The following is a 26,559-nucleotide window of genomic DNA, read 5'->3' on the forward strand; positions in this document are numbered from 1 at the left end:
GACAACAGAGCCGACCAGTTTGACACTGCTTCCGCCAATTCTGGCAGCTCGCTAATCGTGTTCATACCGACTTCACTTGCGCAGATAGCAGAGTTTCAATTTGCATGTCACATTACAGTTAAAGTCATCGCGAACTGAGATTGTTCGATACAGCTATTGTACCTTATTGATAGCATAGAAAGACATGACTGAATTATCTAGAGAGAACGCAAATATGGGCCCTGGCCTGTTTACCGCCTGGAAACTTCGTTTCTAAACCCATAAACGCATGTCATAGATCTTCAGCTCATATTCTTCTTGCCTGTTCCTACCATTCTGACGAGATGGTCATGTCCATCCAGGAAGCGAAGCATCGTTGCGATGTCGCATCCCCATTGGAAGCTTGATGATCGTCTCAGTTGGGAGGGATGATCTTGCCCACAGGCCCAAACTTGCTGATAGCAGAATCGAGAGTAGCCTCAAAGGTCTTGGCCTCAGAAGTAAGCTCCTCCGCCTTAGACGCGCAGAGGCTGACGAGCTTGGTGTCAAGTTTCTACAGGTGATAGGATATGTCAGTAAAAGAAAATAAAAGGCTCAGTCATGGCCTGATTAAAGGGTTTGTTATAGGCCAGGAACAGGACTCACCGTGAAAACGTCCTTGAGGTTCGTGAGCGAAACCGCGACCGATGGGCCAACGGTCGAAACTGGGGCCTTGGTGAGAACGACCGACTTGGCGGCGAGAAGGTCAAGGTAGACCTTCTGGGCCGCTGAAAACTCCTTGAAGGAGTCGGTGATGGTAGTGCACTCCTCGGCCGTGAACGGATTCGTACCCTCCAGGTCTGAAAGGGTTTGACCGCCCGCCAAGAGCAACTCATTGTTGCCAGAGAGGATCTTATAGAGGTATATTTTAGTTCTGGTGTTGTCGAACCAATGACAAACCTTTGGGGAGACTTACAGAGAAGGCTTCATGGCTGGTAATGATGGAGTGAGCACCCCACTCGGTGCCCTGGCAAGATACTTGAAGTTTCTGCGCCTTCTCCTTAAGGACTTTCAGGCTGTCGCAAACCTGCGGTGAAGTTACAGAGCGAACCACAGGCTGGGCCATGACGACGCTGCCAAGGGTGGCAATTGCAGAAATGAGTGAGAAGCGCATTTTGATAAGTGGTGGTGGGTTGGGAAGGTGGATGAGTTGTAAGAAGCCGGCACTGGGGTGTTTGATGGATGATGGTGATGATGATGAGAAAGAGATAGAATGATCCAAAGGTAGAGGAAGGTCAGTGTTATATACCTCGACCTGAGGATCGTGAGAGCAACAATGGAACTGACATGTGGCGAAGAACTCATACCTTGGAGGTGAGGGGATAATGTACGCTTCCAAGAAGAGGATGCATTACCGAGACGAAAGTGCCTCTCCAAGTACAAGATGCAGTTCCAAGATTGTCAACACCATGTTCTGGATTCAGCACATGTCACAGCATCAAGCTCCAACTAGTAGAGTTTGCCAACATTCCGCTTCATCACATTGATAAATACCTACAACTCTTGGTCACAGCAGCAAAGGGATTTATCCAAGTCAAGTGCGATGATGTAATATGCGCACCTCACCAGTGTGAAATTCTCTCAACAGTAAAATGGAGCAAAGGAACGCGCAGAATCAAAACAGGATAGCCTCCTACGAAAAAGTGGTTTTAAATACGTAGATCTGATCATTGCTGGTCTTTGAGTATGGCAAGAAGGCAAGATGAATACCAAATACTTGGTTAAGTTATCAGTCAATGATGGGAAATGAACATGATTTGGTTCTCTGAGCTACACTTGTCTCCAATGCGGAGCAGAATTGGTTGTCGAAGTATGGACCGTACATGAGAGATGGGTTCACGGGACGGGATTTGGCAAAGCTTTTTGGCCGAAGCTTCAGTGCATCCTGGTCAGAAATGAATGATCCTCCACGTTGCCTGCCTCCTCTCTCTTTTCCCTAGTGAGAAGAGCTCCTTCCTTCTATCGCTGGAATGTTTTTATTTGGCCCTTTCTAATCGAAATTACCGAGGCAAATCCGATTGACCTGTTCCTTCCCAGCTGCGCTGCTCCTGATACCTAACTCTTGTTGCTACTGGAAATGTGCAGGAACCGCACCAAGTAGAAACTGCGCGCATAACTCTATGTCGGCTGGAAGGTGCATTGATGGCCTGGGCTTTTGTTAGATACCTAGGTACGGTATTCTAAGGTGATTTGTCCATGGGTTTCTGGTCACCTCTAGACTTCTTTTTCTTCCAATCAACCAACCTCACTCCATCGAGCCCTACCGTGAGCACCACGGTTCGGCTGCCCGATCTACCAACATCCTTCCAACATGATGCTACATAGGTACGTAGCAAGCCTATCAGAAGATCTCTGTGAATCCCCCTCCCGGGTAGGGTGCCCCAGATATAGATTGACGGAATGCCATTGATCAATCGGTGAGCTGTCGACGCGGAGAAACAGAGTGATGAGATCCATCAAGGTGCGCAAACTAGTGTACTCCATGTAATATGCCGCTAGACGGGTGATCTGTAGAGACCGTTCCTTAAAATGAACTTTAGTTGAACAACTAACTCAGCTCACGACACTCGACTCTCGCGCGGGCTGCTGGCAGTGCACGACCATCATCACCAACATGGTGGTGACCTCTACGTCGGTCGGCCGTCTTCCATTGGATGATGGTGCTACCTACCTATCGATATCTGGGAAGGTCGCGCTCGTAACTGCCTTACTAAGTACTACCGCGCTAAACATAGATGACCTATTGACAAATTTCACCGTCAAAGCTTGGCCTTTTGTTCTTCATCCCTCGTTGGCGTTGACTCCACTACCTACTATCTTTCCACTTCCTATGGACCCTTCTCGACCAACCAACACACGTGGGAGGAACTCGGTAGTGTGAGAGGCTATTTACCCATCTACATACAGCCCACATGGCATGACGAACTCGGGCGATCCAATCGATCTGCCGCATTTATTCCCAGGAAGACGGCCAAGGATGGCCCCCTTGGCCCTTGGCCCTTGGCAACCGCGATCTGCCCATCTATTCTGCAAGTGGAGATGAACAGAAGAAGGAGAAATAGCGTTAGGATCACATAGAAAAACATTCGGAAGACTCCTCGATCGGATCTGGCCGCCAAGAGGCACATGGATGGAAATACCCTCCTACCCTACGTACCTTACCCAGAAAAGTCAAGATTCCAGGGGTAAGTTGAAGCATAGTAGTACAACAGTCACTGACTGCCTCAGGTGACCTAAACAGCCTGGCAGGTACGTAGGTACGTAGGTAAGTACTGAGGCTGATGAATTACACTACAATCGACCAATCCTTGGTGTGCATCACACATACACCGACCCGAACCGACCGGAGTTTTACTAGTCGACCCCCTACCTGTGTACTTCTAGTGTACACTAAGTACAGGTAAGTAGTTGTAGTCCACACCTCCACTCCACGTGGCATCCAGGAAAGGACCTTCGAGGCTCCGGGGGGGAACAATCACAAAACCTAATCTTGTCGATCATTAAGCCTCCACACACACGACACGCGCTCCCAATGATCCAATGATCCAATCCCAAGAGACAACTAGAACTACACCTGAGACATGCAGCGGACTGCTATACGTTACGCTACTACTATGAACCTTGGAAAGGCTATAGTGTGTGTAGATCCCGTTAGCTCTGTTCGAGATGACGGAACAAGTGTGATCAACTGACGGGAAGGACATGAGGAGGTGAAGTTCTGTGAAATGGCGGTAAGATCGTCGTTGTCGTTGTCGTTGTCGTTATCGGTGACTGGGATGCGACAGATGTGGGCCGCTAGTTAGTGTAGAGCCGGGTATATATAAACGTCGACCGGCTTGTTCCCGTTCTCTGTCTGTCTTTCGTCAATTCTCTTGTCATCATCATCATCTTCATAATCTTCCGCCAAACTGAACCCCCTCTTATATCTGCTCAACCCCTATACTTTTTATTTTTTTTTCAACCACCCTTTCCTTTCCAAGTATTAAGCCTCAACCAACCCACAGTAAATCCATACACAATTGAAACCAATTAATCAAAAATGCGTGCATCACTCATCTCCTCCATCCTGGCCGGCTTAGCTGTCAACACCAGCATCACTGTCCTCGCGGCGCCTGTACCTACACCTATATCTCACATACAAGCCGTGCAGCAGCCCTCCCCACAAGGGACTACCAACTCTGTGCTCGTCACCCCCCGCGGCACCACCATTGAATGCCACACAGATCCCTGCCCCATCAATCACCACTGGTAGTGGTAGTACCGCTCTGCGTATCAGGCCCTTTAGTAGCTTGGTAGCCGCTCCAGGGTAGAGGTACGTTTTGCCCTCGGTTCTTGATATGAGTTTGATGAGAAATATCGTCGTTGCTGACGTATGCCATTAATGGCAGGATCTAGGAAACCTTTCCCTTTGGGCGTTGGGAGGGCAAGATTGTGGGAGACTTTCAGCGTAATTTTTTACCACAGGCTATTGATGCTTTAAGGGATATCAGACATGTAATGAAGAGTGGCTTCAAGCGATCTTAGGGAGACATGGCTGGGGGAATGATTTTGAAGGCGCTTGGTTGGGGAGTATGGGTTTAGGACATTCAGGATCATTTGACAGGGTTGAATATTTGGGTTCACGAAGTTCAATCTGCCATTCACTTGACGTACAGGTATGATTCGCAAACAAACTGCCCCCCATCCCTTGCTCACACTGTGAACAACAACAACAACAACAACAACATACTGTTGTAGAACGGTCAAACAGACATAGGAAGGGAGTCGAGCCGTATTCACACCCCTGAAGATTCCCTTTTCCGTGTTGTGTGCTTTCAATCTATACCCAAAGATGCTTGGCACTCTCAGCGTACTCTCGGAAACTCTTGGGCTTGTTGCCAGTCATACTAAGAACCACATCATTCGTCCTGTTTTCCGTCCCGTACTTGATTGCCGTATCCAGTGAGCTCATCAAGCGCGAATGCTCTTCTGAACATCCAAATGACTGCTGGCGACGCTCAAGGTCGTGACTGCTGAGGTCGACATGGACAATCTTGCGACCAAGAACAGAGGAGAGGATGCTTGCAATCTGTAACGGAGGAGAACCGTTAGTATCAAGATGATTGCCAACGGTAAAGCCAGGGATTGTTGGCCCTACTCACATCATCATACCCCAACAACTCGGGTCCCAGGACCAAATACTCTGTATTCGGGGCATCTTTGTTCGTCAAGGCCTCCACCGCCACAGCCGCGATGTCATCCGCCGACACCCATGGAATCTTGCCCCTGCTAGTCGCCGAGTACAGCCTGTTCTCCTCTTTGATGCTCTTGACATGGCATGGCTGCTCAAAGTCCTGCTGGCACCAAGTCGGTCTCAACACCGCCCACTCGGCCTCTCCCCTCTGGCCCAGCTCCCGCAGATACGCGTGCACCCGCCCCAACGAAAAGCCGCCGGGTTCCATAGCGCTGGCAGACTGCAGGACGAAGCGGCGTGTGCCGTGTTTGAGGCGGGCGTAGTCCACAAACTGCATGAGGAGAGATGCTTGCTGGGAGGGCGAGGGGGAGGGGGCTCGTTCTTGTTGCTCGTCTGAGGCGGCGAGGGTGGAAGTGCGGGATGCGTGCGAATGGACGTGGGTGCTGGAAGGCGGGCTGTTGGGCGCGGTGAGGTAGATGGAGTGGATCATGCCGTCACTCTCCATCTCGTTGTCGCTGCCAAACAGCTCCTGGGCGCGGGCAAAGGGGTTCTCCCAGGTGTTGGAATCGTAGAGGTTGAACTTGACGCCGTTGGGGTCCTCCCCGAGGATGGAGGCAACTAGCAAGGGGTGCTTGTCGGCCGAGGACGCAGCGAGCCGGCGGGCGATGCGGGACGGGACCACGCCCGTGCCATCGAGGAGAAGGATGGGTGTTTTCCTAGAGCGCGTCATGGTCGGAGATTGTGATTTTGATGGTGTAGAAATGCGGTTGTTTTATTCGAGGTACTGACTGGACTGTCAAACAAGATCAGGAGGGAGGAGTCGAGTGGGCGAGGGGCGAAGGTTGTAGAAAGCCGTACTTATGTCATGAGGGGACGGAGTGCAGAGTAGGGTAACAGTGACAGTGCATCTGTGGCTCTGCTGTCGTGGACTGGCATGTCTTGGCGGGCAATTAGGTTGCGTCACCGACGGTGGTGATGTTGGGGTCACAGCACGGCATTTGGAGAGACGCCATGATGAGATAATCATGAGGGCAAGAGCTCAAGTGGTGCACCGGTCAGTGTCACTGACCGTGCTTGCCCAACTATACTACACTACACAGTCAGTGTTGGTTCGTTCTTGGAGCTGGCCAATCAGATGTCGAGAAGCTGTCCAAGACTTTCCCAATTTGGACAATTTCAGGGAAGGAGCAGAGGACACCATGAACAGCCCAAGAGAGCTGACTAGAGGTACGTAGAAACTGTCGCTAGGCCTCCTTCCACTACATTGATGGCTTCCTTCCAACCATCGCCAGGCTCCTTCCTTCATAGTAGTTGATAGTTTTCTGCTTGAAACAAAAGATACTCATCGATTCGCCTTTTTCTGCAGGTGCGTTCCATGTACCGTATACCTACTTGCTGCCTCGCTCTCTCTGGCATTGCGGGGCCTGCATGAAGTGGAGGTGGCCGTGCACCCCCACAGAGGCAATCAACCCATCCCTTCTTCGACCGGTTCACGCTGCACGAGATTGACCTTCTTGAACAGCCTGAAATGATGGAATGCAATGATGTAACATGTTGGTGAGTAAAGGCTATCTAGCCATCCCTCATTGCCCTCTAGTATCTCCCTGGCCACTGATCCTCATACTTTCCTCTAGCGCCCTTCTAAACTCTTCCTCTTCATCGTAATCCCTATCTTCCATTTGGATGGGTCCATGGTGCCCATCAGCATCAACATCAGCAATTCCTTGCCCTTGTCCCCGACTGTCGCTTTGAACCTGCGCTGGTTGATAATGTCGCGGTACGTGAGCTTGAGTCTGCGTCTGTGGTTGGGCCTGTCTCTGAACCTGCCCCTGGCCACCCCCACCCCCACTTCCACCTCCACCTCCACCTCCACTCCCCTCACCTCCTCCAAGGCCCCGTTGACTCCCGCCTCTGAAGCGCTCCTCCGCCAAACTCTGCCTCTTCACCCACTCCAACACAATCGCCTCTTCCTGCTTCTCCCTCTCTTCCTGCTCCCTCCGCTCTCTATCCATGCGCTCACTCTCCTCGAGCGCTTTCCTCATCTCTTCCTCCTCCTTCTCTAGATCCCTACCTGCCTCCCCGTTGTTGGGAATGCTGGGCGTGGCGATTGGAGTGAACCCACTTGACTGATAGGCCGGCGGTGGAGGCGGTACATCCCCAAATGTGTAGGTAGATTTGGATGCCTCGATCGCCTTCAGGAGCTCCTTCTCCTCCTCGGCGCTCATCGTCGATTGCTGATTCATCTGGGCGCGGATACTTTGCTGAACGGCTTCTTCGATTAGGGCTTGGTATTCCTCGTCTGAAATGCCCGTGAAGTACTCATCGATCATGGCTTGCGCAAGCGACGATTTCTCAGGCGGGGGTTGGTGGTGTTGGTATTCGGCCGAATATGCAGGGGGTTGTGCCGCTGGTGATGCCATATCCGCCGAAGGCGATTTGAAGTCTGAATACCTAGCTGGTACGGTTCCACTATGCTGAGGCGGCTGCTGAGTTTGCGAAGCCATTTGCTGTTGCATCTGAGCAAGACTGAGTCTGATAGCTGCCTCAACCCGAGCGTCTTCCTGGGGATCACCATTGGAAGTCTGCTGAATCGAAGCTTGAATGGCCCTTTCCAGCTCGGCATCATTGCTCGCCCCGACAACAGCAGCCACTCCACTTCGAGTCTGTCCCTGACCCGAGCTGCCACTCGCTCCTCCGGTTGACGTGCCCGGTGAGAAGACTCCTTTTCCTTTCCCCTGAACACCTCCTTTAGCCACATCTTCCCACCTCTTCTCCTGCCACCTTGCCACTACATCTCTCACCTCCTCTCTCGTCGCATGCTCCATCTCTTCTCTGCCCTGCTGCGCCCTGGCTGCCATAATATGGTTCATCCAACCGCCGCCGGTAAACAGTTTTCTGACTTCGGCATTGAGTCCTTGCATGGTATAGGCAGGAATCGACCATATGGCAGCACCAGGCTTCAGAAAAGCTCCACCAAGCCCCTTGGCGAATCCCTTCAACAATCCCTTCGCACCTTCCTTCTCTGCGCCCCTCATGGGTTGCGTTACTAGGCCAGAGAGTCCATCGTACACGCCAAAGCCAAACTCCTTCGTTGCAACTCTCAACCCCGAAGCAAAGTCGGTAACCTTTTCCTGAGGCCTGACGGTATCATCGTTGTACAAACGAGGAGCGTTGCGGAAGCCGCGCGCGAGTCCAAGGCACACGTTCATGGGCATCTTCATACCCGTGTCGACCAAGCGGCCAACGCTGCTAGTAGCGTCACGAGCCGACTTATAACTAAACGCCTCTGGGTTCAGCTGAGGAGTCGCGGCCCCAGACATGTTTGCGGTGCCACCGGGCGTTGATGGACCCCCACCTCCACTTGTGGAACGCTGCTTGAACGAGTCCCTGAAAGAGTCATTTCTGCTATGCGTACCTGAAGGTACGGACTTTCCCTTGCCCTTGACATCAGATGGCGACCGGGATGCTCCTTCTGCGCTATCTCCCGCTGTGGGAGGAAAGTAAGAGGACCCTGGTTGGCTTTCGGGGCTGAGGGCGCCATGCGCCTGGGGAGATGAAGTCCCATGAGCTCCGTCTGCTGGTGTTTCGGATCCTAAAGCCTGACCATTGCCACCCGAAAGGTTTCTCGCCCTTTTCATCTCCTTGGCCTTGAAGATCCCCCTGGGGAAGTCGGCAACCGACATGGCCATTGTCCCAAGGTCCTCCACCAGAGCCGCTGTAACAGCTGTGATAGGATCCCATGGCTGACCATCGGTGATGTGCTCCTTTGCTCGGAACCTGATTTTGTTAGTATTCACGCCAAGTCAATCTTCAGTATCGGTCAAAATGCACTTACAGCTTGAGATCCGAGTACTGCAACAACCCTTCCCTGACCAATACCTCGGCAGCAAACGCACTCAACCTGACCTTGGTCCTCCTAACTCTCCACGTGGCAACTCTGCTGGGCGACAAGCTGCACCGCAGAGCATCGACGTCCAAGAACTGATGAAAGCTCTTGCCACCTTCATCAGCTCCCTTTTCCTCTTTGATCTTATTCCCGAGCTCTTTCGCCCTAGCCAGTGTCTCTGGCTTGAGCGCCTCTTGGATCGCTGCTGCCAGGTTCTCCGCCGTCAGCTCCTTGTTCGGAATTGGCTTAGGGCCAGCACCAGCCTTGGCAATCATGGCTCCCCAGAAGGGTTGGTCGCCAAAGAAGGGAACCACGACGGTAGGCTTTCCGGCCTTGATGCCTGCCGCGCTGGTGCCTGCTCCTCCGTGATGGACCACGGCTGAGACACGGTTGAATAGCCAATCATGTGGACAGTTGCCGAGCATGAAGTACTGATCCGGCCGAGGAGCCCAGTCCGCCTGCGTGATGTCTTCGGTAAGGCCGATGCCACCCCATCCCTTGGAAATCAGAGCTCGAACACCCGACTTGGCTACGGCTCGTAGGATGAGACGGGTTAAGGCATCGGGGTCATCAACGACGATGGAGCCAAAGCCGATGTATACAGGTGGCGGACCAGCGGCAAGGAAAGCGGCAAGATCGGGCTCAGGGGTGTAATTCGTCGCCAGATCGAGAAAGTAAAACCCTGCTACGCTGATCTCCTGGGCCCAGTCGTTGGGCTTTGGGATCAGGGCAGGGGACCAGCAGTAGGTTGTCGGTATGCGTAGACGGGTGAGCAGTCCTGGCGCCCATAGTAGGGAAAGAGGTTCGAGGTCGAGCACCTTCTCTCTGAAGCGGTTGATGACATCTCCCAAACCCTGCCAGGTCATCATCTCTACCAGGGCATAAGAGATGTAGTTAGTGATATTGACATCCGCGTTCGAGGCCTCGATGTTGGCTAGCGGATGGGCGAAGGCCCTTGTTGGTGACCATGGCATCCTGTCATCATATTAGCCATGCATTCATATCATCACAACCAGTAGATGTAAATGAAAAACTCACGTAAACATCATGTGCAACGGAATCTCCAACTTCTCTGCGCAGTGAATATGCGCAAAACTGGGCGGATTCGCAATAATCGCATCCGCCACAAACGGCTTCCCCCCGGTTCCCGATGATGAGGATACCGTCCATCCATCCTGCCCCATCGGTACCCCCTCTGCATTTCTGTCTCCCTTCTTCCACTCCCTCGGCGGCGGCCCCGTCCCATCGCCCGCTTCAAAACAACTCCTCCAACACCCCATCAACACCTCCATGACCCCCTTTCTCCGCTTCGTCACCTCTCCCGTCTTGATGGCGTCAAACCCCGGCATCAACCCGGGGTGTTTGACCATAAACGCCATCAGTTCAGCTGGATCCCCACCGATACTAAAAAACTCGAGGCCGCTCTCCTCCACGAATTTCTGAAACACAGGGTGCGTAGCCACCCGCACTCGATGTCCGTACGTCTGCTTTAGAGTTTGTCCCAAAGCCACGAAAGGCTGGACGTCCCCTCTCGATCCGACGATTTGGATGACTACATTCAATTTGGGCGGGGGTGTCTGCCCTGGGTGTCCGCCTAGGCTGGTGGGGATGTAGGGAGGTGGAAGTGGACCGGTGGTGGTCGGTAAAGGCGGAGGGGGGTGGCCGGAAAGTTGGTTGCGCAGGGCGGGAGCGAGCAGTTGAGAGAGGCGGTGGTTCTTTTCGGAGATGGAGATGTTGATGCGGCCGTCTGGAGTTAGGGCTGCGCCGGCTTGGAAACCGGCGCGCGAGAGGGAGATGTGGTCTAGATCTTGGGAGTCGCCGTAGGCGGGAGGAGGGGGGGAAACGGAGGGGGAGAGGGGGGAGAGCGGGGAGGAGGGTTGTGGGTGGTTTGGTGGTTGGGTCATGATGATGGGGGATTGTTGGATTATCACGGATGTTTGTGGTGAGGGTTGATTGATGGGTTGATGTTGTTGAGGTATAGAGGTCGTGAAGTTAGAGGTGGAGGGGACTGGAGCGGGGGCTGGTTGTGGGTTGGAGAGTAGTAGTTTAGGTGATTAGAAATGAGTGGTAGTAGGATCCTGTGATATGGCAGGGCAGGTAAGTGAAAGAGAGTGCAGGTTGAATCTCAATGTCCGAATCGGCAGTGTCGATGAATAGGTAGGTAGGTAGGTGCGTCACTCTTCTGCGGCCTTGTGGTACAAGCCAGACGCAAGAAGAGGGGTCGTCGCCTCGTCGATCTTTGTAGTCGTTGAAGGAGGGATTCAACTCCCGCTGGTTGTACGAACAAGAATGAAGGCACGTGGAATGGGTAAACGACAGGAGGTATTGATCCGTCCGACTGGATATTGACTGCCAGTGATGGTGTTCGGGGTTGTCGTATGTTCGGGGATTGATTGGATTCAGTTTACAGCCGAGTTGGTGAGGAGGCACTGAGGATGGTGCCCAATTGGGCGACTGCGATTAGAGCGGGTTTGGGGCTTGGACAGGGGCGCTTAAAGGGTTCCAGCCGCCTGTAATTGGGCTGGCCCAGTTTTGATGACGACAAACCGTTGTGGCGGAGTTTCCATACGCTCGCTTTAGGAGGAGTTAACAGTTGTGGAAGCCCAGGGACAAGCTACCGACGTGCATAACGCCGCTCACTTAGGTTGTTACGACTGGGGCTTAGTCTATCCGCGTAATAGAATGGATACGCGTAATCTACAAGTACACTATCACACCTGTTTTGTTAACAAGGGAACGCACCTGCTACATACTACAGTAGACCTACACATCGACCGTTTCCCTGGCCCTCCTGACATCCTTGACCCTCCTCAAGATGTATATCCGTGGGACCATCCTCGGGCCAACCCATTTTCCTCCTGTGATTGCCTTTACGCGCTTCTTCCATCGCTCAACGGAAACACCTTTCCCGACCACGGGAACATCTTCTGGCACCTTGTCCTCCTCCGCGTGGCCATTCAGGGACACCTCAATCCCACTATATCCCTTGACCACACCCACCGTCTCCCAGTCATCCCCTTTAACCTTTTTGATATCCTCAGTCAAAACATAGTCGAACCGTTTCCAAAATGCCTCTTGCGCAAGCACAGACTCGTTCTCAGTCTTGTCCAGCGCAAGCACCACGCTGTTCCCGGGACTCTTCCTGACAATCTTGCCCTTGCTAGGAACAGCCGACGCATATCCCGTAGCCGTCCCAAACAGCGTAACGCCCGTCATGCAAGACAGGACATCGGCATGAACAGGCACAACAGCCGAGGATGAACTAGACGCAGCAACCTCCGTCTGGACCGTGTCTCGCAAGTATGCGAGCGCTTCGCCGCCGGGGTAGTTGAGCGATGAGACCAATAACATGCCCGTGCTAGCCACAAAGGATACCACAATCGACCCAAGTAGAACTCCCCACGTCAAGATAGCAACCGTCTTCCCTGCCTTGAGGCTCCGCCTGGCAATCCAATCCGCCCCCAAGGCCGCAGCACCAGTAAGCGAAGGAACCACGTAAAAGATGAACCTCGCTTCCTTGTGCGGCTGCAGCGAGTAGATCGCCACAAACAAGAGACTCGGCACCAGCAGTCCCTTCACCGCCGGTCTCACAGCCGGCTGCTTCCACGCCACGGGGATCATCAAACCCCAGGTGAGCGGATTGACCAGCAGTCTCGGGATGGCCGAGACAAAGTAGTACCACCATGGAGAGGTGCCCCACTCGCTCGAGTTGCCTTGCACGGCGTTGAAGTAGAAGCCCCACAGTTCAGGCCAGAGCGGTTTCTGCCAAAAGTAAGAATCCAAGGGCACCGTCATGATAAGGGAGACGATGACGGCGACGATAAAGTGCGGGATTATGCGCTCCAGAGAGGTGGAGGGGACGACAAAGAGGAGGTGGAAGATGGTGGTGAAGAGGAGAAGCGCTACTTCGGAGCGGAAGATGACGCCAGCCATGACAAGTAGCGAGATGGCAGAGCGGTGGCGACGGTGGATGAGCTCCGGAGATTGCGGGTTCGGGAGGAGGAGAGCGGCGGCGGTAGTTGCTGATCGTGTTAGATTCCCATTATCCATGAGGATGAGGATGAGGCAATTCACTTACTCAGTCCGAAAGCAAACATATTCGGCAACGTCCTCGACGCGTAGAAAATGACATGGAACTGACTGGCCTGCAAAAGTAAATACCACCTGGCTGCCGAGCGTCCATAGGCACGTCTAAAATTCCGCGCAAACAAAAGAATAGCGGCCGCATTGGCGAGGCCTAGCATACCCCTCACAATGGTTTGGGCATGGTCGAAGCCGACAAGGTTGACGATGGGCTGTCCGAGACCGGCCAAGACCACAGGGCCAACAAAGGTTCGGGGTACAGCACCAGGAAAGGTGAAATGGTCATATGTTTGAGATAGTCGGTGATAGGCATTCTGAAGTGGCGTGCCGTACACAAGGACATCGTGGGTGGCTTGGATGTTGAAAGACTCCTCAACCTTGGTGTATGGGGCGATGAAGAGGTGAAGGAGGACGAGGGTTGGGATGAGGAGGTAGAGCCCCCAATCTGGCTGGACGGTAAGTCGCAGTGCGCATGCGAGTGTGAGAGTGTGTGCGAAAAAGGAAAGAAGACATACCCAATACAGACATTAGCTTCATGGTGTCTGGTACGATGCTTCACCTCATGTTGGTAAGGTGACGATGAGATGAAGAGATTCGGAATAAGGCTGTTGTTGTTGTTGTTGACAGTTTGCAAGGGGTCGTCGGCCAGGTAAAGATGAGCTGGCTGACTGTTGACTGTGTACAGGAAATGTGAACATAGGCGTAGTATAGCCTGAGGAAAGTGATGGAATGCATATATCAATACTTGATTAATTCAAATTAGGCGTACTTCAAGACCTTTACAATAGTCTTCTATGATTCATCCGGACTTCAAAACAGTTAATCTAAGAGTTATTGTGCGGATTATGCCTCTCATCGTCAAAGTTGATGCTTCTTGGCAAAGATTATCTCGTACAGAAACATCACCAGATGGAAACAAACAGTGCCATTGGCCGTGCGTGAGCCCCCTGAAACAGCAACAACGGGAACCCCACCAGTGCAGTGGAGGTTTCATAGCAAGAGGAACCCGACCCTGGAACATCCCCGCCGACTCAACAGCTAGGAACCACCTACCTAACATTAGCACCTGTCTCCATTGCCCTGGCCTGTCCGTCTACCCATCCGTCGCCGCGCCGCCATTTCGACCTTCACCGAGTAAACAAAAACAAACAAACAAGAGTATCACACTCCTTCCCACCCTTAGAGGAATATCCGTCAAGATGGCGACCGCAGACCCCTTTGATTCCGCCCTGTAAGTCTACCAAGTCGCAGAGTCCGCCTACCCACCACCCCTCCTTGCGCCCCAGCCAGATCTACACCGACCGCCAACTACATCACGGGCATCACCACTACCACCACCACCAACAACAACAACATCATCATCGCCATCACGAAGCGCGGCACAGCGCAAACAACCAGAGACGAACCAGGTCATATAAGCTGACACCCCTTACCCAAACAGCGACCTCCTCCGCCGCCTCAACCCCAAACACACGGCCGAGCACCTCAACAACCTCATCACCCTCGCCCCCGACCTGACCGAAGACCTGCTCTCCTCCGTCGACCAGCCCCTGACCGTCAAGCGCTGCAAGCAAACCGGCCGCGACTACCTGCTATGCGACTACAACCGCGACGGCGACAGCTACCGCTCGCCATGGAGCAACCAGTTCGACCCTCCGCTCGAGGGCGGCAACCAGGGCGGTAGCGGTGGAGATGGCGAGGGAGATGGAGGAGAAGGCGGTGCGGCGGGATCGATCATGCCTGGCGAGAGGGTGAGGAAGATGGAGATCAAGGCCAACGAGGCGTTTGACGTGTACAGGGAGCTGTATTATGAGGGGGGTGTGAGTTCGGTGTATTTCTGGAATTTGGACGATGGGTTTGCGGGGGTGGTGTTGTTGAAGAAGTGTGAGTTATTCCTCTGTCGTCGTCATTTGTTTTGGGTTGGACTGCACGGGATGGACCGATGCGCGTGAGACTCTTGCGCTTGCCGGAGCCTATCGACACTACATACAAGAACAAGTCTGCTAACCTACACTTATGTCAACAGCCTCCCCAACCAATCCCTCCTCCTCGGGCGTGTGGGACTCCATCCACGTCTTCGAAGCCTCGGAGCGCGGCCGCACCTCCAACTACCGCCTTACCTCGACCGTCATCCTCTCGCTGGCCACCAAGGGCAACGCTCTCGGCGAGGTTGATCTCTCGGGCAACATGACGCGCCAGGTCGAGCAGGACCTGCCTGTCGAGAACGACGAGAGCCACATTGCCAATATTGGCCGCCTGGTCGAGGACATGGAGCTCAAGATGCGCAACCTGCTGCAGGAGGTCTACTTTGGCAAGGCCAAGGACGTCGTGGGCGATCTGAGGAGTGTCGGCTCCCTCAGCGAGGGACAGAGGGATCGCGATGCGCAGATGGAGATTATTGGGAGTATGAGGAAAGCGTAAGCAGGCATGCAAGGGCTACTGTGGTGGTGGAAGGAGAGGAAATGGTTAGTTGGCAAAGACAAAGCGAAGCGAAATCGGCTATTGCTGTGTGATTAGCAGGCGTATTTGAAACGGTATTTTCGCGAGAAAGAGAGAGAGAGAGAGAAGAAGAGGGCGGGAAGACATGTGTCTCTGCTTGGTATGCTACATCTCTCTCTCTCCAAACAAATTCTAGTTAATAATTCATCACACACACATAAAGTTGTCTGAACTATGGTCTCGGTCTCACCGACGGGACTAGACCTGATCAGTTTGACCAACCCCCGGGACCGAGTATACTCCTCAACAGATCAGAGACAAGACACCCGAAAAATATCCCGGGTAATGCCCACACCCAACGCCATGTCTCTCAAAAACGGGATTTCGCATATCGATTACCTTCCGATCCTGCCGACCCCGACCTCTTCCCACCAAGACATTTTTTTTTTTGGAGAATTCCCGGTTGTTTCCTTATGGGTCAAATCACTGACTTTGTGGGATTTGGTGGTGAGACCTTGGTGTAACCAGTGCAGCTCAATTCAGTCCAGTTACTTCATGTCTACAAAGCATTCTATACCAAAAGTTTCAAGGGTCGTCTCGTATACGGAAGTTTTCCGCGATAAGTAACCTCTAGATAGGTAGGTATCGTTCGTTCACCGCTAGAGCGCCCTCGGCGGACTGAAGATAACCTAGGCACTCTTTTCGTATCTTTGTACCACAACACACCACCCAAGCAAGACCAAGACACCGACCAAGACCACGACCAAGACTGACGGCGGCGGCGGCGAAGGCGGCTCAAGGGCGGCTCGAGGGCGGCTCGAGGGCACGGCATGTACCCCGGGAAGAGGGGGAGCTAGAGATCGGGGAATTCGGGGAATTAGTGTAGTGTACCTCTAGGCGGAGAGTAGGCGGAGAGTAGGTGGGTGGGTGGGTGTCCACTGGATCGCGATGCACTCACTAGTACCCTAAAGGTATGTGTTTCGGTCTGCTTTGCCGGGGTGGACTTGGGTAGGTAGTCTACATGGTAGGTAGGTAGAGGTATGATTAGTAAGGTCTTTCTCAATGGCCTTTTCTTTCCAGTCATCAAAGATGGAAGGAAGCACAAGACATGGAAGACAAAGGCGTGACGTGACGGGCACGTATTGATGATCTTATGGACTAAATACCTACCTAGGTACCTTCATCAACTGAATTTAGAGGTTTTTGTCATCTTCGAAAAGCCCGGAGCTACACTACCTAGGTAGGTACTGAGATATCTCCGCCATCGACACATGCATCGACACCGATTCAGTGGAGTGTACCCCGAAATCACACAAAAAGATGATGAATATCCTCCCCGAAGTTTCCCTGCCATCATGTCCACTGACAAGGGTTCTTCGGATCGAGGAAGAGAAAGAAAGAGAAAGAAAAGAAATATCGTAGCCTACTTAGACTGGGGTACGAAAGAGAGCCGATCCGGTATCCGTAGTGTACATTACCACATGTGCTTCCACACTACCTATCTCTATGTAGAAAGGTACACTACACCACACTACGATCTACAAAAAACCCATAATATCCCCCCTAAATCTACCACTACGTTTTTATCCGATTCTATGGAGTACATAATGGATACGTGGAGTTACCACTACTTATGGGGGTGGGTTCAATCGATCGCAAAGAAAGATGGAAAGCGAGGCGGACGATTGAAGATCTTCATCGCTAAGAAACGCGCATGTCCATTCATATACTTTCGAGGGTACCTAGTACAAGAATCCATACTGTCGTCATAGCTGATTTAAAAAAGAACCCTCTTTTTACTAGGTGTGTTAAAGAATCCATGTGAAAGGTGCCCACCGAGCCACGCGAGCCGACTGTGGTAGGTAAGGTACACTAAGGTAGTAGGGTAGGTACATAGCTAGGTAGTGAGGTATGTAGGTGAGATATGTATGTGAGGCTTAAAATGAAGATCGACGTATGCTTTGACTTTTGTTCCCGAAGTACCGGGACCCTGGAATATGGATTTGCGGCCGGCCGGCCGGCTCCTCCACTTGCCGGTGGCGGTGGGCGGTGGACGGTGGGCGGTGGGCGGGCGGTGAGGATCTTGGATTTGAGATTTGATTTTAGCCATGGAGATGGAGATGGAGATGGAGATGGAGATGATTTGTGGCTAGAGACTATCATTAAGCTTGCGAGGTTGACAGGCTGACAGGTCGGTTGGTTGGCCAGTTGGCAGGTCGGTTGGATCGATCGACGAAGATCACGATTGTACATACTCATGGTACACTGCGCAACATTCAGTCCAGTCTAACAAAGCCGAAATGTAAAACGGAAATTTGGAACTTGGGTAGAGGTAGGTACCGAAGCAGCTTAAGCTCATCAACTTTCGGTGAGGCTCCCCTCGAAATCTTGACTGCGAAAGGCATGGTTTCAGATATTACCGCCCTGCCACGGGCTATATTTACTCTTCAGCCCGAAATCTTTCGAAATAAAAAAAACGAGAAAAAAAGTAAAGCAAAAGCCCCTGGCGATAAGAAAGAAGAAGTACCCAAGGCTTATTATGTACCGTGAATCATCCATGATGGTACCTCAAGCTTCAAGGGACCAAACACACGGGTCACGCTTATGCAAGCAAGCCATAAGCAACTTCTTGTGCCAGGATACATAGGATACAGGTAGGGGGGAACATCGCGTGGTTGGTCTTTAGTTTGATAGGTGAAAGCCAAGGGTGCCACGTTTCTGTTTTCCCTCTGTCCCTTTTTTGCTCGACGTGGAGTACATATCGAGATCTCAATGAGCGGACATATGTCCGAGAACGTCTCCTACCCTGGGTAGGTTTGCTCGTATATTCACTCCTGCGGTGTAGTTACTAACGTACTTACTTCGCTACCAAGAAGTGATTCTACAGTAGCTTGATTTCCAGTCCAGCCACAACAACCCTCAACCCAATCTGGGAAGGATGACAAATTGGGACAGCAAGATCATACCACTCTGGCATAGAGACACTGCCAATTTTGGAAGCATCGTGATGGGGATGCGGGTGTTTGTTCGAGCCCATACGTCCATCCCTTGAAGCGTTACATCATCCCGTATACGGGCCGTATACGGGCCGTTGTACAATCGATCTAGACTGGACCGTCGTCACATTCATATGCCGAGCGGTATGCAGGTGGCATCAATAAATAGCAGCAAATCCGAGTGCGTATTATCGAAGCGGAGCTCAGTCCGGTTCAGATAGACGGCGCTGGGTCCGGTGTGTGTGACAGGGACATATGCAATAGCCTTTGTTCTTAAGAACAAGGGGGTGGAAAGGGAGAAAGAAAAGAAAGGAAAAAGAGAGATGAGGCTCACGAATGACCCGATCGGATCGGGCATCGTTTAAACTGAACAATCCCTTTGGCATCAGTCACCCGCTTACTCAGCAAATACATAATTGTCGTGTGTTGTGTCGGCGTTGACACCCTGGTAGAACCCTGAGTAAAGCAGCGTGTACGTAGTGTTGCAAAAGGAAGGGAACCAAGTGAGGTACATGGGTTCTCCAATGAAAAACATCGGAGCTACCGCCGTTGGATTGACCCGACTCTTTGGTACCCAGATATCGCCATCGGGGCTTGCGTGGCTCGGCTTGATGCAATCTTGTTTCTCCCTCTTGAGGCAAGACTCGTCAAAGTTTCGACTCCTTTGGGAAGTGCTTGCTTGACTTGCTAGGGTTGAATGGGAGGTGGAGCGAAGTGGGCTGTCCCCTTGACTGTGTTTTTTTTTTTTTTTTTTTTTTTTTTTTTTTTTTTTTTTGGATTCGGGAGTATTCAATGTGGGCAGTACATAGTGTTTTTTTGGTTAGACTTTGTGACCGGCGTTAAGGCCGGCGGGGCGGGGAAACTTGGATGACCTCAAAAGAGACGAGTCTGGACCCCACCGACTAACACTTTTTTCCCAATGACCCTTTGGGCCCAAGATCCAGCAAGCCAAACTATGCTCGCGCACGTGCACTAGCGAGGCTTGATAGACGAGAATGAGAAGAAGAAAATTATCTGACCGTGGGAGAAGAGTGAAATGAGTAGGTATGACAAAAGTCTAGGTCAGCTCAAGTCGAACCCTTCGGCAATTAAATCGGCTGGGTACACCACCTCATGTGTGTGCTCACGATGATCCACGTACGCACCATGTCGGCGTCGTCGTGCTGGTCTGTCAGTGCTTTGTAACGCAGCTGCCCTGGTCCGACTTGGACGCCTTGACCGAAGCAGCCCCCCCCCCCCCCCCCCCCCCCCCCGCCATGCTGCCCTGCCTTGCCTTTCAGCAGCTGAATAAAAGGTACATGGCTCCTTGTAGAGTCGTATCGGCAATACTATTGAGGCAGTAGCCTTGGGGGCAAGCGAGTCCATGTGAGACGACGCGAGTAAAGGAACAAAACGGTTGAGATGCCTTGTCGGGCATCAAATGCGCCATGTATGCAGTAGGGAAATTGAGCTGTGTAGTGTAGTGTAGTTGTTGGTTGAACCATGAGACAACTGGAGAGAGGAGGAAGGAAGATTGAGATTGAGATTGAGATTGAGATTGAGATTGAGACACGGGTTGGGAGCAAACGACATCCGTTGGTCAGCCGTTGCAAAGCGTCCATCCCCCGGTCCCCTCTCCGCAACCGCACCCATTTCGGGATCTCACGTCGGCGATCGCCCTTGGAGGCTGGGCCGCCGCACGCGGCTGGCTTCCTTGGCTTGGCCCAATGCTGCGGTACCCGTCATGCCATGGACCCGTTGGCTCGACCGTCGCTCTCGTTCTCAATCTCTGCTTGTTGTTCGGTCCAGCCTGAAAGTCGTCTCGTCTCGTCTCCTCGTTTCGTCTCGTCCAAGGAGTCCTTGTAGAGATGCGCAACATGTGATTCGCAGGAGCCAGTGTTTATGCGCCCGGTTTCCTAATCGCGTCAAGTTCCGTTTCGGTTTCGTCCTTTTGAACCCCCCGACCCCCGACCCGCGAACCCCCGACTGTTAACCTGGCCATCTGACAGCGCACATGGAAAGGGAAGATGCATGCACACGCCGCAGAGCGGAATTGACGGGTTTCCACTCCGGACTGGCCGGGAGCCATTCAATTTTCTGGAAGGTTTGGAAGAAGTCTTCTGGAAGTCTGCGTGGTGGGCGGTGATTGGATGTGCCGAGGGGATGGGGAACGCGAGGAACGTTTGGAATGGAAGGGTGACAGCGAGTGAGTGGGTGTGTGTGAAAGGATCATGGTGGCGAATTTGTGATGGTTTTTTTTGCTTACCCCTGAAAGCAACGGCAGCACCGAGCAATTGGCACCGGGAGCGGGCTGGCGGGAGGGGGAGCGACTTCGCGGCTCGGCTGGAGGAGGAGGAGGAGGAGGAGGAGGAGGAGGAGGAGAAGGAATGGAAGGTTGCCGGGAAGTAGTGTAGTGTAGTGTAGGGGAAAAAAGGAAGGACGAAAAAAAGAAAAGAAAAGAAAAGTCACTGCAACTCTGGAGCCGCCGCCGTTGATCGAACCCCTGAATATCCATCCGCATCCGCACCGCACTCCACAGTCTCTGAGCTGTTCAACCCAGCAAAAAAATTTAAAAAAAAAACGTGTTGACCGATGACGGCATCGACACCGACTACAAAACTCGAGACATGATTGCACTAGCTCAGTCCTTGACATTTTAGCCTTTTCCCGTCCCGTTTCACATCTTTGTTTTGGAGTGGTAGATCATGATGACTGGGAGAGAACTCGTTGCTCCCGTTTGAGAGTCGGGAAAAGGGGAATATGGCCGAGGGATGGATGGATGGACGGATGTTGAGACTATCATGAAAACTGCTATCCACCATGCGACCATGTTGCAGATGTAGCTGCATATCGCAGCTGTAGGTTAAATGAGATGTTTGATAAATCTGCGAAGGACGGCGCGCAACAAGTTCGCTGCAGCCCACCAGCCATTCATTGACTTGAAATCCTCCTCCTTTTCATGTGTGTCTCTCATCCCTTTAACGGTGAAAATGGTCCATTTTGTGCCAAGACTTTGAAGACTTACGGTACTTAGCGACTTTGTTGATGCAGCCAAGCAGCGTTAGCCGGCAAATACTGAGAATGTATTGGTCGAGTTTACCCCTGACCACTCCACACCCGCCCTCACTTTTTCTGCAGTGACAAAAGTGCTGCAAAAGCTGGTGAAATCAAGGTAGCTGCATGGGCACAGATGTAAAGGTGGATAAAATAAGACCAACCGATTGGCCAGATTTGGTCTTGGCACAAAATGGACCATTTTCACCGTTAAAGGGATACCAATGTCTCAGCAGCAACTGAGAGGATTCCATTTGCGTTGATCTCCTTCTCGGCATCAGGTCACGATTCACCCTCTTGTCCGACGTGGGCGCCGAGTGTGCAGAATCTGGCTTAGCACAACCCTAGTATCCGAGGCTCTGTCGGTCTTGGTACCGCTCGCTTCCCTGGCCTTGTCTTACGCTATCTCCATTCGCTGTGCTGCCGTGGTGCTGAGATTCTAATGCCATTTTGCAATATTGTGGCTGCATCGTTTCTCATCAAAAATCCCAAATATCATGATGCCAAGACCTTCTCATGGCTCATCCCGTCATTCTTTCGTCTTTTGTGCTTTCATCCCTTCCAGGTCCGTCTCTGTGCCTCGATTTCCACACCCGTTGGTGTTCTTTTCCTTTGGTTCTTCTTGGCATCAAGATAGTCACCACCCTTGCAGCCTGTCGGAAACATTTGAGTGGAGGAGTGAGGACCAGGACCAGAGCTATCTGAACACTACTTAGCTGGACCGTCCACTGGAACGGCACCACTACTGCTGAACTGAGCTACTACGGCCTAGTGGATAAAGTAGGAAAACGCGTGCCGGGTCAGGTCGCTGACGATCTCGGGCTGGCAGTCGAGCATGGCCCGGACGAAGCTTCGCTTCCAGTACTGGTCCGTGCTCGGTACCTGACAAGGGGTTTTCTACCTCTATGTACACTACTTTTATGGCTCGCAACCGCAGGTACCCAAAATACAGTACGTACTACTCAGGCGGGACTCGGGACGGGAGCTGCAGAGCGAGGTACCTGGAAAGGTACCTTTTTCTGATTGTTGACTGCTTGGATAATTTGGCCCAACTTTACTTTTTCCTCTTTCTCCCCCCCCCCCCCCCCCCCCTCCACACAGGCACCCACGTCGTCCACACCCACGTCGTCCACCACCCACGTCCATGTCCCACGGGCTCCAGTCCAGTTCCCTATTTTAATTGGAGTCCCTCTACCCTTAACCTTTTTTTGTGCTCACCTTACCATCAGGGACCAGCTCTCTTTGCTTTTTTGGACTTCCATATCTGTCTCCATCTTCCCACCTCCAGTTCCCGTCTATTTATCTGACCTGGTGATTCATTTTTCATCTTACAAGCGGATATCTGACCCATCTTCCCCTCCACCCGAAAAAGCAATAGACCCCATTGCCCAACCGAGAGCCGCACTATTTTACTCTACAGTATCTACCACTCCAGCAGTTCCAGCTCGCTCCTCTCCCAGGTTCTCCCAACTTTCGCCTCCTCGCCAGGATCCCCCACCTCGTTCGGTTGTCACTGGGAAACTCTGTTTGTGCGGTTCGCCAATCGTCCCCAAGACATTTCCTTCCCAGCAGGGGTTTCCCGACAAAGCAATATCAGGGGAACAAACCACCAATTCGATTCTCCTCTGCTCTTTCTACACAAGGCCTTATTCCTCGTCTATATAGAGGCATTGCGTGTCTTGGGAGGAAAATAATCGTAATTTAGCAAAGACAGGACACACGGCGTAGCCAGAGCGAAGCAGTCCAGCACATTCACATCGGCACTACGGCAACCGAGGCCAATTTTCGCGACCCCGCGCATTGAAGTGGCCCCCCGCTCATTTCAGGAGCCAACAGGGACCAAGCGACTAGAAGCGAAGCATCTCCTCCCAACAACAACAACAACAACAACACACACACACGCATTCGCAACCGAGGAGCAAACACACACTCCGAACCAAACACCCCACGTAAACACGACAAACAAGATGGCCGAAAAACCGTCGGTCCTCATCATCGGTGGTCTCGGCTACATTGGCCGTTTCCTCGCCCTTCACATTCACAAGAACAACCTCGCTTCCGAAGTGCGCATTGTCGACAAGGTCCTGCCCCAGCTTGCCTGGCTGGCGCCCGAGTTTGAGGAAGCGTGCGCGGGACCCAAGTTCATGCAGGCGGATGCGAGCAGAGAGCGTACGTCTCCGATCCCTCCTTAGGGATTTCACCATCCCCCTTGCTTCCACGTTTGCGTATGACACTTCGAGCGCGAAAGTGACTAACACATGCGCGCGCATATACAGAGTCTCTCCAAAGGATATTTGACCGATCTAACGGAAAGCAATGGGACTATGTCTTCAACTGCGGCGGTGAGACGCGCTACTCACAGGAAGAGGAGGTGTACAAGCTGCGCTCGCTCGAGCTGTCGTTAGCCGTGGGAAGAGAAGCCGCCAAGCGGGGTGTCAAGTGCTTCATCGAGCTGAGTACGGGGATGGTCTATAAGCCGGACTCGGCGCCTAGCAAGGAGCAGGACAAGCTGAAGCCATGGAGCAAGATTGCCGTCTTCAAGCTGCAGGCCGAGGAGGAGTTGGCCAAGATTCCAGGGTACGTTTTTTTTTTTTTAGAACTTGTTGACTCACCCCCTGATCCACCCACCCACCCAACCTCTTCGCCGTGTATGCGCATTATTCGCTGACAATATCCTTTCCCTTTTCATCCAGACTCAACCTCGCTATCGTCCGTCTCTCCCACGTGTACGGCCCGTACGCGTCGCAATGGGTCGCGACCGCCCTCTGCATGGCGCGCGTCTACCAAGCCCTCGGGTCCGAGATGAAGTGGCTCTGGACCAAGAACCTCTGCACCAACACGGTGCACATCCACGACGTGACGCGCGCTCTCTGGCAGGTGGCCGAATGGTACGCGGCTGGCAAGGCTAAGTGGGATGCGGCCAAGATGGGCCCCACCCCGACGTTCAACGTGGTCGACAAGGGCCGCACGACGCAGGGCATCATGGCGGACCTGATCGGCGACGTGTTCGGCATCAAGACGGGCTTCCAGGGCACCATCATCTCCAACTTTGCCAAGATCCACCTGCACGACGTGGTGGAGGACGTCAACGACGAGCTGCTGGGCCCTTGGGCGGGTCTGCTCGAGGACGCGGGGATAACGAAGCCGGGGCCCCTGACCCCCTTTATGGAGGCGGAGCTGCTCAAGGATACCGACCTCAGCATGGATGGTTCACGGCTGGAGGAGCTACTCGGGTTCAAGTATGAGAAACCCCAGATCAACAAGGAGCTGTTGCAGGAGGTCATCGAGAGCTATAAGCGCATGAAGTGGTGGCCTTAGACATCACCGGACGGACGGACGGACGAACGAAAAAAGGGGGGTACAAACACAATTGGAACATCTTCAAAAATCTTGCCGGAGTTTATCATGTCTTTTTTGTTTTTTTTTTTTTTTCATTCTTTTGGTCGATTTCGGTTGGTCTGGTCGTTCGGGGGTTCAGGTCGCGATGCGTTATGAGCCTTTTTTTGGTTGGTTGGTTGGTTGGTTGCCTGGCTGGTCGGTCGGAGGATAGGATTTAGCATGAAAGAGAGGAAGGGAAAAAGAAGGAGAAAGGAGTTTGAAACTGAAATTACCGTCGTCATCGTCGTCGTCATTATCGTCGTCATTGTCGCCGTCGTCGTCGTCATCATCATCATCATCACCATCATCATCATTATATATCTAGGGCAAAGGCTGAAGCCTCCCAGGAAGAAGCTGTTGTTGCCAGTTGCTGGACTATGGTATGGGTTCTTGTACTATTAGGATATCCTTTTTAATAAGTGTCAGTTGTTGTTGTCCTTGGTGGAGATACTAGACCGGGTCTTTATTACTTCTTGGGGTGGTGATAGCGACATGGGACGCGGAACTTGGGTCTGGGTGCGAAAGGGAGAGGAGCATTAAATAGTTGATGAACCCAATATTTAAGGGATCCCATGCCAATAAACTTGACTGTTGGACGTGCTGTCGCCGGTGTTGGTAGTCGCCTTCGTTTTGGTTAGAAAAAAACGACAATGATATTTGCTAGAGGTAAGTAGGGAGCGCTCATGTTGGTGTTTGCATCATGGTGGTGTGATGAAAGAAACATCCATTTCCAACAGGGAAACGTCCACCTTCGATCAGTTAAGCTGGTTGGTAGAGGCGAGTGTCGATGATCAAAATTACTTTTGAAACGGAGAAGAAAAAGAAAACCAACGCCAACGCCAACGCCAACGCCAATAGCAACATCAAGAACAAACTCTACTATCCCGACCTCCCAAAGCCTAAGATGATGCACCAACTTGCGCCCACTCCTAGTTTTGTATTATTCTTGAGTTCTTGCGGTATTCAAGCAACAAAGCTAATGACAACGTCCCCTAGGTAATGGTGTCATGTTCACTCTTGGCTCCCTTTCGGAATATACCCTTGGTCTTTAGAGATAGCACAGCCCAAACACCGCGCAAGCCTATACTTAGATCTCGGTAGGGCAGTCGTCCATCAGGGGGGGAAAGGTCGGAAAATGGTGACGGACCTAACGCGAGTGCCGAGTTTGTTCAAAGTGACTGTGTGTTCTGGCTTGGGGCGACTACATAGGTAGGTATGTGGGGACAAGGTATCTATATATAAGTCACCTCTTCCTCCGGGTAACCTAGGTAGATTGATGGTTTGCGGTAAGTAAGGAGACGGTGAACTCGTTCCCTTTTTGAAAAAAAAAAAAAAAAAAAAAGACCTAGCGTATATAAAAACTAAGGTAGATGTTCCCTAGAGAATTCATCATTATTGTCGAGTAAAATGATGATGGCTTTCAAGGCGGGTTGGGTTGATCGTGACTTGGCGCTTCGCGAATAAATGTCTGATTTTCGAGGTTTGCCATTCATTCTTGTGCGACCTTGGAGGTTTGTATAAGTAGCCCCCCCCCACACCGTCGTCCCAAACCA

General features: G+C 52.2%; 6 protein-coding genes across 6 annotated transcripts; 2 read left to right on the top strand and 4 right to left on the bottom strand.

Annotated features, from left to right (window-relative positions):
- Positions 1-124: 124 nt before the first annotated feature.
- Positions 125-1,209, bottom strand: NCU07475 (hypothetical protein). The gene is made up of 3 exons (XM_958661.2): positions 935-1,209; positions 625-870; positions 125-532 (listed from the first exon to the last, which is right to left on the bottom strand). The coding sequence occupies exons 1-3, from the start codon at positions 1,130-1,132 to the stop codon at positions 395-397; spliced, it is 582 nt and encodes a 193-aa protein (XP_963754.1). The 5' UTR covers positions 1,133-1,209; the 3' UTR covers positions 125-394.
- A 3,365-nt stretch (positions 1,210-4,574) lies between these two features.
- NCU07474 (ergot alkaloid biosynthetic protein A) lies at positions 4,575-6,118 on the bottom strand. The gene is made up of 2 exons (XM_958660.2): positions 5,160-6,118; positions 4,575-5,086 (listed from the first exon to the last, which is right to left on the bottom strand). Exons 1-2 carry the CDS (start codon positions 5,919-5,921, stop codon positions 4,838-4,840), a joined length of 1,011 nt encoding a protein of 336 aa, XP_963753.1. The 5' UTR covers positions 5,922-6,118; the 3' UTR covers positions 4,575-4,837.
- Positions 6,119-6,696: 578 nt separating this feature from the next.
- On the bottom strand, positions 6,697-11,464 carry NCU07473 (glycosyltransferase family 28 domain-containing protein). Its single transcript, XM_958659.2, has 3 exons — positions 10,116-11,464; positions 9,027-10,052; positions 6,697-8,968 (listed from the first exon to the last, which is right to left on the bottom strand). Exons 1-3 carry the CDS (start codon positions 10,979-10,981, stop codon positions 6,775-6,777), a joined length of 4,086 nt encoding a protein of 1,361 aa, XP_963752.1. The 5' UTR covers positions 10,982-11,464; the 3' UTR covers positions 6,697-6,774.
- Positions 11,465-11,683: 219 nt separating this feature from the next.
- Positions 11,684-13,836, bottom strand: NCU07472 (alpha-1,6-mannosyltransferase subunit). The gene is made up of 3 exons (XM_958658.3): positions 13,676-13,836; positions 13,156-13,605; positions 11,684-13,099 (listed from the first exon to the last, which is right to left on the bottom strand). The coding sequence occupies exons 1-3, from the start codon at positions 13,695-13,697 to the stop codon at positions 11,841-11,843; spliced, it is 1,731 nt and encodes a 576-aa protein (XP_963751.3). The 5' UTR covers positions 13,698-13,836; the 3' UTR covers positions 11,684-11,840.
- A 286-nt stretch (positions 13,837-14,122) lies between these two features.
- NCU07471 (F-actin-capping protein subunit beta) lies at positions 14,123-15,929 on the top strand. The gene is made up of 3 exons (XM_958657.3): positions 14,123-14,391; positions 14,602-15,044; positions 15,187-15,929. Exons 1-3 carry the CDS (start codon positions 14,360-14,362, stop codon positions 15,579-15,581), a joined length of 870 nt encoding a protein of 289 aa, XP_963750.2. The 5' UTR covers positions 14,123-14,359; the 3' UTR covers positions 15,582-15,929.
- A 6,890-nt stretch (positions 15,930-22,819) lies between these two features.
- NCU07468 (NAD dependent epimerase/dehydratase) lies at positions 22,820-25,605 on the top strand. The gene is made up of 3 exons (XM_958826.2): positions 22,820-23,797; positions 23,905-24,205; positions 24,322-25,605. The coding sequence occupies exons 1-3, from the start codon at positions 23,596-23,598 to the stop codon at positions 24,944-24,946; spliced, it is 1,128 nt and encodes a 375-aa protein (XP_963919.1). The 5' UTR covers positions 22,820-23,595; the 3' UTR covers positions 24,947-25,605.
- Positions 25,606-26,559: the final 954 nt, after the last annotated feature.

The sequence above is a fragment of the Neurospora crassa genome, linkage group I (genome assembly GCF_000182925.2).
Source record: "Neurospora crassa OR74A linkage group I, whole genome shotgun sequence".
In the NCBI taxonomy this organism is placed as follows: Eukaryota; Fungi; Ascomycota; class Sordariomycetes; order Sordariales; family Sordariaceae; genus Neurospora; species Neurospora crassa.